We start from the raw sequence: 11572 nt of genomic DNA on the forward strand, positions 1-11572 counted from the left end.
TACCAACTAAAAGGCTTGATTTGGAAACCAATTATCAAAACTTTATGATTTAAGTTAGGCTGCTAAAGCTTTGGGAAATGAACATAGGGACTCTTTCAAGTCTTGAGAAATAAACTCATGTTTGAAATTACTTCTTGAGAAATGCATCTCTTTGTTTTGTTTGCTTTTGTCTTTCAATTCTGTAAAGGGATTCTGTCTGTTGCTTTTCGTCCAGACTTTTTCTGATAAATATGGACAGAGGTGAACAAAAAAGAGACTCCAGGCTCCATCCTTGACTGGGACTTCCTGGTCAGTTCCTTTGTTGTATGGTCCAACTAAAGTGGAAAGAAAACTTTTTGAAATCATTTTAACGATCATTAGGATAGAATTAAGATGGGGAAATGATCAACTGTAAAGATACGTCTTTGTGACCAAAACAGTCAAGATGGTTCACTGCATACTGACTTCCCAAAGCAGGTAATATTTTAGGAAAAAGCACTGTAGGGAGAGCATCCAAATGTTAATGGTCATAGGCTGTTCTAGTTAAGTGCAATCACTGGGGTAAAATGGACTGGAAAGAGAAAAAACAAGGCCAAACAAGGATACCAGCTTTTAGCCACCAAAACAATGCTAGAGAATATTTTTAGCAGCTCCCAGAGGGAAAATGATGGCCTCCTCCAAGAGCTCAATAAACATCTGGCATAATTTCAGAATTCAAGAAATAGCCCATCTTACATTATACTAATGGAACATTGATAATTAGAAATCAACACTCAAATCCAAATTTACATACATACATACATGCATATATTCTGGCACTAAGTCTGCAATATCTAATGTTATGAATTTCCCTTCCTTTAACTGACTTCCTGTATGCCTTAAAATTAACGTTTCTTTCTTTTCTTGAGAGACAGAGTCTCATTATGTTGCCCAGGCTGGATTCCAACTACTGGGCTCGAGCCATTCTCCCTTCTCAGCTTCCAAGTAGCTGGGATTACAGGCACGTGCCACTGTGCCTGGCTTACAATTACTATTTCAGTAGGCAGTTTTCTAGTTTCCAAGCAATGTAATTGTGAACATTTAATCCTTTTTTCCCTCCAGTATATTATACTGAGATAAAAATGTAGAAAATGTCTTAGGTTTTTATTGGTTTTCCTCATTAATAAGATGAGTCTTTCAATGTATCCTTGACTTGTAGAAGCTGGTGGGGTTTTTTTTTTGCTTTTTGTTTTCTTTTCAGATAGTAAATAGCAGCTGTAAAACTATAATTTCAATAGAAATAGGCAACTGGAGTAGATACAAAGCCAGACTCACAGGAGTCTGAGAGAAGAGCAAAATTTAAAAATTGCCAATTCTTATGATGCTAACTCATCAAACATAACCACGAATATAACAATATTCAAAAGGAATAAAGTTTGTGGGGAAAGCAACAAGTAAAATTATCCTAAGTATTTTTTTTCTTTTTTCTGCATTTAGGAAGTAACATGGTACAAAACAGATAAACAACAGGCTTCAGAATAAGACATATCTAGGTCTGAGTTCTAGTTCTAGTTGAGTTGAGTTCTAGTAATTGTGTATTTGATCTCTGTATGTTCTCAGCTTCCAGTTCTTACTAATAATAGTAACGATAACTGCCTGAGATAGATTGTCTACATTAATTTATATTTGGGATTCTTGCTAAATCAATATTATGGTTATGAGATCGTGTTGCATATTATGAAACCAGAAAACAAATCTATCTAGACCCTGTGTGTAGTGGCATGACCATTTGTTGTGTTAGTCACTGTGGAAGAGAGAACAACTGCTGCTTTCTCCAGCTCTCTATGCTCCACAACACTTGTCCTCTTTCTGCAATTCGTCCCTGCAAAGCAATTTCCTTTTCCCATTCCTTGGAATGCTTTTCTTCTCACTATTAGCTGGCTCCTTCTTTTCATCTGGCCTCAGTTCAAATGTAACTTTACTCAGCCCTTTTCTAGCTTCCACTGCTCTATTCCTCCTAATAGACTACCCTGTTGATCTGCAGTTCCCACTATAGGACAGTATCAGGCTTATGAATTATTTGTTTTCTATCTCCAGCGACTAGAATGTAAGCCCCATGAAGGAGCTTGCTCATCTATTTCACAGCTGTATTCTCTGAGCCTACAACAGTGCTTTATACAAAGTAGACTCTCATACTCAGTAAGAAATTGTGGGATGGATGGATGAGGAAAGGTAAGGTTTAAGTGAATGATAAAGATCCTCCTCTGCTCATAATTTGAACACTTTCCATCATTTTCATGGCTAACAGCTGCTCTTAGCCTTCATCACCTCTCATCTAAGTTGATGCAGTAAGCATCTTAAAGGATCTGCCTGTTTCTACTACTGCCCCCTATGGTCTGTTTTATCACAACAACCAGGCTAGTCCTCTTTAAAACATGTAAGTCTACTCTTCATTGAGAAATCCTATGAGGGCTCTCCATGTCACTCAAAAGCCAAAGTCCTTAAAATAACCTACAAGGCCCTACTTGATGTGGCCCACACCCTACTAACTTCCTCTCCCTCTCCCACTGAGGGGTATCTACTCTTGCCTTTCTGTTCTTTGAACATGCCAGGCACCTTAGGACATTTGCTCTAAGCTGTTTCCTTTTCCTAGAGAGCCTTTTGTCCATATACAGTTGGCCCACCATATCCATGGGTTCCCCATCTGTGGATTCAACCAACAGCTTGAAAATATTTGGCAAAAAATAAATGGCTGAATCTGTATTGAACACATACACACTTTCTTATTGGTCCTTCTCCCCAAAACAATACAGTATATTTACATAGCATTTATCCTGCATCAGGTATTATAACAAACCTAGGATATTTAAAATATACAGGAGGATGTGCATAGGTTATATGCAAACACTACACTATTTTATATAAAAGGCTTGGGCATTCACAAATTTTCATATCCGTGGGAGGTCCCAGAACCAATTTCTAACACAGAGGGATGACTATTTCTGACCAGTTCACTTTCGGATGTCTCAAAATAATCTGACCTTCCTGTTGAAGCCTACCCTAACTTTAATACTGCAACCAACCATTCACACCCACGTCAGTTCTCCCCTTTGGTCTTTTTCCATAGAATTTATCTTTTAACCAACAGTGCAATTTATTTTTAAACTGTCTTTCCTACCACCCCTTTCTACAACATAAACTCCATGAAAGGAGGAATCTGCCTTTGTTCACCAATGATTCCTAGGCACCTAAAACCGTAAACGGTAGTACACAGTAGGCACTCTGTATCTTTTTTTTTGAAACGCGGTCTCAGTGTATCATCCAGGTTGGAGTGCAGGGGCGCAATCTCGGCTCACTGCAAGCTCCGCTTCCCGGGTTCACGCCATTCTCCTGCCTCAGCCTCCTAACTAGCTGGGACTGCAGGTGCCCGCCACTGTGCCTGGCTAATTTTTAGTAGAGACGGGGTTTCACCGTGTTAGCCAGGATGGTCTGATCTCCTGACCTCGTGATCCACCCGCCTCGACCTCCCAGAGTTCTGGGATTACAGGCGTGAGCCACCAATCTCCATATATATAGAAGAAAAGTCCTGAAGTGGTTCACAAGATGCTACTCTCCACATGGATGCACACCAGGATCCAGGAAAAGGGAGTCCCAAACTTGAAGTCTATGAAATTTCCAACTTCATGCATAGTTCTCTCAAAGCAGGAAGGGTTCTGCAAACCCTGAAGCAAACTGCCTAGAGCAGCATTGTAATTCTTTTTATGATTCTTACATTCTCTGTATCTATCTGCATTTTGTGTTCCCTAAGTAGACCTTTTTGAACCATTCCTATTATGAGAAGCCAATAATGGCTACCATTTATTAAGCACTTAACTACTGTTTAGGGTAAATAAGAGTTTTGGGTCCATTAGATGGTATGATAGCTGGGGAGCCCAGTAACTATCCTGCTTTGGTTGGTTCCTGATGACAGAAACCTACCTGAACCCACTCTGAGTGTAGAAAAAAACAAATACTGAAATATTTTACAAAATCATTCTACTAAAGCCTAATTCTAAGCTGTGGGATATATCCAGTATTTAAGCATACACTCACATAGCTGAGAGAAAAAAGAAAGAAAGAAAGAAATGTAGACCCCAGGAGCCAAAGATAACCTGCTTCCACTACTCCCAGGTTCTAGCATATTCCAAGATATACTGGAGTGGGTAGGGGGAAAAAGCAATATGCATTCAAATGTTAAGTTGAGGCAGAAATTGAGACTCTAATTTTGAGCTGTTAAAAGTAAAATTTCACTAAAATAATATCACAATAATGTTGCTTTATACATTTTTGTATATGTTTTGTGGCAAAAGAATCATTTCTTTGATCCTTACCTAAGATTTACAAGGCTGACCAAAAGTTGAAATTATTGGCATAAAAATGATAAAATCAGACAAAGCATGGTAAAGACTGCTTTATTGGCAGCACTTACTACAAGTCAATAAATATTGATCCCCAGAGAAGAGCTCGGTTATCAGATTACTGGTCCATAGAGAGCGGAATGAAACTGAACCAAGTGATTGCTGGGATGATTGAAGTCACTCCTGCTTCTTGGGAAATGCAGCCACGGCCAGCTGATACATGGCATATGCTGTTCCTAAAAATAAAAAACAAAAAAGAACCTAACCAGAAATTCTGAGATCTAAGTGTATAAATTTAATATTCCAGTTTAAAAGTTGTAAGTTTGCATTAAGACTACCTTAATTAGAACACAAAAAAGTATTTTGATAGGTGTTGGCAAAATTTTAAATAAATATATGTAAAATATATTTAATGTAGTTTTAACAAAGTATGGCACAATAATATATTTGCCAACATAAAATGCAAAAATTTTTAAAAATAAGATTAAGAACATAAACAAACGTTATTTCCATATTAACCCAAGATTGCCTGAGAAATGCTAAGGATGATTAAGGATGATTCAAATTCCAAAGAAAAAAATGACTTCAAAATATGCAAGCCTTCCCTAAAGTGAATGTAAAAAAAGGAAGAGTGATATAATTTTAAAGTAATCAAATGTAATGTAAAAATAGCTGATAACTGGAATTTCATTTTAAAAACTATTTACCAGAATGTCTAAGAAATGGTCACATTGGCCAAAAGGAATTTAGGACTTTATCTTTTTTTTTTTTTTTTTTTGAGACAGTCTCCCTCTGTTGCCCAGGCTAGAGTGCAGTGGCACAATCTCAGCTCACTGCAACCTCCGCCTACCGGTTAAAGCAATCTTCCTGACTCAGCTTCACGAGTAGCTGGGATTACAAGTGTGTGCCACCACACCCGGCTCATTTTTGTGTTTTTAGTAGAGACAGGGCTTCACCATGTGGGCCTGGCTAGTCTTGAACTCCTGACCTCAGGTGATCTGCCAGCCTCAGCCTCCCAAAGTGCTGGGATTACAGGCGTGAGCCACCACACCCGGCCTATAATACCTTTTATAATAAATTGGTAAATGTGTTCCCCCAGTGAGGGGATTGTGGGAACCCCAACTTAAAGTCAGTCAGTCAGAAGTTCCAGAGACCCAAACTTGTAACTGGTGGGAAGGAGGAGACAGTCTTCTGCCATCAACCTGTGGAATCTGATGCTATCTCACAGTAGAGAGTGTGGAAACTGAATTGGAGGACACCTAGCTGGTGTCCATTACATGGCGTGTAGGGAAAAACCCCCACACATTTGGCAACAGAGGTCTTCCATGTTGATTGTTGTGATGTGAGAGCAGAGTTTCCCAAACAGGTAATTAACATAGTTTCCTCATCTTTAAAATGAAGACATATTATAGACTTCATGCAAGATTTACAGAAATCCAAGTATGTGGCATTCCTATGAATATGATGGGTACAAAATAATCACTCAAATATAGATTCCCTTCTCTTTACCTTCCAGTAAAGTATTGTTCCATACAAATTTTGTCATAAATATATCTGTACAGAGTTTAGATGTAAAGTGTGCTTTTATTTTGCATCACAGTCAAAATGTTTTAAGGCCCTTGCTATAAGAGGTGGGATATAATGGATGTTTTTGACTGAACTATAGCCTTCACTACCATCAATGGTACTCAGAAAGCCAACTCTATCACAAGATAATCATCAAATCTTATTGGTGTTATTTTTTTATTAAGGCCAGGTGCAGTGGCTCATGCCTGTAATCCCAGCACTTTGGGAGGCCATAGCGGGCAGATCACCTAAGGTCGCGAGTTCCAGACCAACCTGACCAACATGGAGAAACTCCATCTCTACTAAAACTACAAAATTAGCCAGGCGGGGTGGTGCATGCCTGTAATCCCAGCTACTTGGGAGGCTGAGGCAGGAGAATCGCTTGAACTTGGGAAGCAGAGGTCGCAGTGAGCTGAGATCACACCATTGCAATCCAGCCTGGGTAACAAGAGCAAAACTCCGTTTCCAAAAAAAGACATCAAAATGCTCTTATACAGTATGTATCAGTCATCCTCTTGAATCATTATGAGACATAGTAAGATATCAAATTCTGGAGACAGACTGCCTGCATTAAAATACTGGCATAGCAAAAGCAATAAAGTTATCAGTTATCATTACTATTACTTTTCTATAAACCTTCAAACATTCCAAAGGCCTTACCACCAATTGTAAGAACCATGGTGGCTCTATACAGGAGGACATCAGCTATCCCACCCTTTAGATACAGTGGAATTTCATCATCCTCCTAGATTAAAAAAAGAAAAAAAAGACAATAATAGATGCCTCACTCATTTCCAACTAAGTTTCAAAAGAACAGGCATATAAAATGATATAGCTCCTTAAATCCCTATAATTAAAGCATTTTAAGTATTAAAATTTAAAAGACCTACAATTTTCTTTAATCTGTCTCTACTCGTACTACTTTTAAAATAAGAACTCTTACTAAAAGTCAGCATTTTTCTTTTACTGTTAATTTGAGATCCATTAATGATGGTCTTTCCAAAGAATACATAAACATTAAAGCTATAAAACATACACACTGATCTCAACAACTTTAATATAACTGAAATATAAAAGAATCAATAATTGCCACACATTAGATTTAGTCATAGGAACCTTTTTTTCCCTAAAAAGTGGGGAAGGGATTTTGGTTTATAACCCTAAATTATATCCCTAGCATCTAATCCAGCATAAAGTAGCTATTTAGTACATCTGTCCAGTAAAGTATTTATTTTTATGTATATATGATACAAGTATTTTTAATCACTTGAAGTTTTATTTGGGAAAAGCTAGAAACCATAATAAAACAAAAATCACTCATAATCAAACTACTTATAAAGGTAAATTGCTCTGCTCCACCAGGTCTTTCCCCAAGAGACAACCACTATTAGGAGTATGGCACATGTCCTTGACTTATTTTGTAATGTTTATATTGTCATATGATCTAATTTATACACATACTTGTTTATCCTCACTCTACCTTTTGGTAATCTAATTATTACAAGTAACAAGCTCCTATAAAATACTTCAGTACCTGGAACAGTTTTTGTTTCTCTGGAACTTTATTTTTAAAATGCCTGCGGGAAGTAGTGCTTATGGTTCTCTGTCCAATCTGACGGAGAGCCTAAAATGAAAATATTATTAAACAGACTTAGAGCCTAAAGAAACCTTCAAAACCATTTTCAGTCCTTCATATTACAGAAAAAGTAAATTGAGACTTGAAGCATATCTGATTTGTCAGTAGCAAAGTCATGGAAGAGCATCCAGGCTTTTCAATTTGTCATCCATCCTCTGGCCTTCGAATTACATTCTGCAGTCTCCAAACAACATACTCAAGAAGCAATTCATACAGATTCTAACCAAAAAATAAAATCATGATCTTTACCTGAACAGAACCAGTAACATTTTATAATCTTTGATGCAAACATATTGACATACACATATTACAAAAATAGTGCTTAAACAAAATACACTAAGCTGAAATATTTTCATAATATACTACCATATTATCAAACATCTGTTGGGCGTGGTGGCTCACGCCTGTAATCCCAGCACTTTGGGAGGCAGGGGCGGGCGGATCACCTGAGATCAGGAGTTCAAGACCAGCCTGATCAACATTAGAAACCCTGTCTCTACTAAAAATACAAAATTAGCCGGGCGTGGTGGCACATGCCTGTAATCCCAGGTACTTGGGAGGCTGAGGCAGGAGAATCTCTTGAACCTGAGAGGCGGAGGTTGTGGTGAGCCGAGATCAGGCCATTGCACTCCAGCTTGGGCAACAAGACCGAAACTCCGTTTCAAAAAACAAAAAAAATCTATTACTAGGCGGGCGGATCACCTGAGATCTGGAGTCCAAGAGCAGCCTGAGCAACATGGAGAAACCCTGTCTCTACCAAAAATACAAAATTAGCCGGGCACGGTGACAAATGCCTGTAATCCCAGCTACTCGGGAGGCTGAGGCAGGAGAATCGCTTCAACCCAGGAGGCAGAGGTTGCGGTGAGCCAAGATCGTCCCACTGCACTACAGCCTGGGCAAAAGGAGTGAAACTCCATCTCAAAAAAAAAAAAAGAAAAGAAAAAATCTATTACTTGGCCAGGCGCGGTGGCTCACGCCTGTAATCCCAGCACTTTGGGAGTCCGAGGTGGGTAGATCACCTGAGGTAAGGAGTTTGAGACCCGGCTGGCCAACATGGTGAAACCTCATCTCTATTAAAAATACAAAAATGAGCCAGGCGTGGGGGCGTGCGTCTGTAATTCCAGCTACTAAGGAGGCTGAGGCAGGAGAATGGCTTGAACCCAGGAGGCGCAAGTTGCAGTGAGCCCAAACTACGCCACTGCACTCCAGCCTGGGCCACAAGAACAAACTCCGCTCAAAAAAAAAAAAAAAAAAAGGGGGGGCCGGGCGCGGTGGCTCATGCCTGAAATACCAGCGCTTTGGGAGGCTGAGGTGGGCGGATCACTTGAGGTCAAGGATTCGAGACCAGCCTGGCCAATTTGGTGAAACCCTGTCTCTATTAATAATACAAAAATTAGTCGGGCTTGGTGGCAAGCGCCTGTAATCCCAGTTAGTTGGGAGGCTGAGGCAGGAGAATCGCTCGAACCTGGGAGATGGAAATTGCAGTGAGCCAAGATCGTGCCACCGCACTCCAGCCTGGGCAATAGAGTGAGACTATGCCTCAAAAAAAAAAAAAAAAAAAAAACCTATTACTTGACAGCAAATAGACTGGCATGATTCCTTCTCAATTAAAATGCTTCTTTCATTACGTTTTTCCTAAAAAATTTTAAATAGGGTACACATCTTTTAAAGAGACTTGCATTAAATATCCAGTTGAATTAAATAATGAAACAAATGTGCTCTCGATTTTTTAAAAAAATTACATTGAGGATTTTAATGAAGCAAAACTTCATTAAATAATTTAAAAGATAAAATAATCATTGTCGCATTTTTTTCTTTTTCAAAATTTGGGGAAATATTTCACATGCTCAAAGTCGGTGGAGGGGTGAAGGACAATGCACAATAGCCTGACGGAAGTAACGCTGCACTTCAGCCATGACTATTCCTAAAGTTCCACCCAAAATGAATGGCTTGGTTTTTAAGCTGCTTCTCAAGCTGGCAAAGCTCAAAACCATTGAAATTTAAAGCCTTTCAGTACCAGAAGAACACCTTTCTGCTTAGTGTCAGACATTCCCCACCTGGTCCTTGCTTTTACTCAGATCGGAGCTACTAACCTCATCAGTGACAGACAGGGTTAGGGGTGGTGCCTAAGAACCCAAGACGGGTCTAACCCACAAGTCTCTGGTCACTTCTCCAGCCTCTACACTCCTTACATCTACCCAGAAACGGCCTGGGGCGAGAGGAATAGACTGAAGAGAAGAAAGTAAGGTCAGGGGAAAAGGACACAAATCAAGGTGACTTCATTAGCCGCCTTCTGCACCCCTCCCAGGTGAGGGTTTTCTGTCATGGTGCCTCAGCCTTCTCTCCACTCCCTCGCCCCCATCATGAATGCAAGACGAGAAGCTCCTCACCAGCAGATTCCGCAGCATCTTGGCTGTTACTGACCAGCAACCACCACAACTTAACACCAGCAACGAAAATGGCCACGCCGGAACCGGAACTACCTCCGAGACTTGCGTAAGCATTCGGGAACGTAAATCTTTCCGGGCCGAAGAGACCCTTGCGCTCCTAACCATAGAGAGCAAAAGATAAACTAGAGCGGCAGTGCGGCCCTATCCGCTCTAGCCGGCTGGCCGTCTCAGTCCCGTGATCTCGTTCCTGAGGTTTTCGAGGAAGTTCAGTCGGCTGGTCCCTGGAGCTAAGGCTGGGGAAAAAGCAAACGATTTGTGAGACGAATGTAATAAGCTTAGATGAAGTCAGTGTGGGACCAGGCTATCAAAGAAAGCTAGTGTCTGTTTTGAGCGAGAAGGCGTAAAACTGGGCAACCTTTAAGCCGCTAGAAAGTGAACAAAGACTGGATTGGCCGAAATACAGCTGTGAGGCCTCATAAAATACAAAACACGGATAGTTTTTTCCACCGAAGGAATTGCTGCGGGACATTACTGTTCCTTGTGTTGAGAATATGCTGTAAGAGCTAGGTCGAGGTAACAATTTTTATCTTGTACCTGCAGAACTCCCCAAGCAAGAAGCTCTTCCACGGTGTCCCCATATTGTGGAAGCGGCTCGCTCGCTTCTGAGGAAACGTTGGGGGACAAGAAATGAGATGGCGCATCTGGACTCAAAAGTCTTGCTGTCCCAGATCCAGCAGGGCACTACATTCATTACTGGAGTTAAGCACAGCAATTATTTGTTGTACAGAAAGGCTGTCGGTGTCATCCATTTCGCTTAAGTAATCCCCATTATAAGTGTTTATTTCTTGTGCTTACCCTCAAGTGTGTACAAACGCAAATATCTACCCTGTATTACAATAATCTTTCCACCTTTCTACAAACTCTTACAAATTATTTGATTGCCATTTCAAATAAGAAACCCATAGGCTCAGCAAATGATAAAAATTAGTAATATTAAAACTATTCTTTGTAATCCTTGGGGTTTTCTTCTTCACACTCTACTGTATGTCAGTGGGCCCACCAAGTTACCAGTCCCAGTTAAAATTCTCTTCCTCACCAAGGCTTATAAACACCCCAATTCATGTCTTCCTTAGATTGCGACTGAAAGGACCTGATTTTCTACACCCCTCTGGATTATGCATGTAACCAAAACTCTGGACAAAATTACCACGTGCCAATAGCTAGGGCGTGGGGGTTTAAATACATTGTCCATAACCTGAATTTGTTAGTTGTATGCACTCTCTTATGTTTTCTCCAGTTAGCCAACTCTAGATTGTAAATTTCTCAAGCTCAGAGATTATGTGGATTTCTTACCAATCCGCTAGCACTGCTAAAGGGAGTATTCACTAACTAATACATGAATTAATTACATTGGGTGACAGATCTAAGCAGCTTATGACTCTGTCCAAAAAGCCATGAATTCACATTAAATAGATCCTGAAGTAGACACAGATTCTTATATTCATGTTATTCAGTACAATTTCCCCCTTTACTGGATCATTGCATCTATTAACACGTTCCCATATTAAAAGCAAACAAAAAAACTCCTTTGATTTCCATTACCATCCTATAGACTTCTTTACACT

General features: G+C 39.9%; 1 protein-coding gene across 2 annotated transcripts; it reads right to left on the bottom strand.

Annotated features, from left to right (window-relative positions):
* Window positions 1–4393: 4393 nt before the first annotated feature.
* Window positions 4394–11349, bottom strand: LOC104669287 (cytochrome c oxidase subunit 7A2, mitochondrial). 2 transcript variants are annotated; one of them, XM_030929072.1, is made up of 4 exons: window positions 10542–11349; window positions 9948–10240; window positions 7456–7545; window positions 4394–4591 (listed from the first exon to the last, which is right to left on the bottom strand). In XM_030929072.1, exons 2-4 carry the CDS (start codon window positions 10110–10112, stop codon window positions 4469–4471), a joined length of 378 nt encoding a protein of 125 aa, XP_030784932.1. In that variant the 5' UTR covers window positions 10113–10240; window positions 10542–11349; the 3' UTR covers window positions 4394–4468. The 2 variants fall into 2 exon arrangements, with proteins under 2 accessions (XP_030784932.1, XP_010370528.1); XM_010372226.1 differs by lacking the exon at window positions 10542–11349 and adding an exon at window positions 6582–6666 and having other exon boundaries at window positions 9948–10238.
* Window positions 11350–11572: the final 223 nt, after the last annotated feature.

Source organism: Rhinopithecus roxellana, chromosome 4 (assembly GCF_007565055.1).
Source record: "Rhinopithecus roxellana isolate Shanxi Qingling chromosome 4, ASM756505v1, whole genome shotgun sequence".
Classification (NCBI taxonomy): domain Eukaryota; kingdom Metazoa; phylum Chordata; class Mammalia; order Primates; family Cercopithecidae; genus Rhinopithecus; species Rhinopithecus roxellana.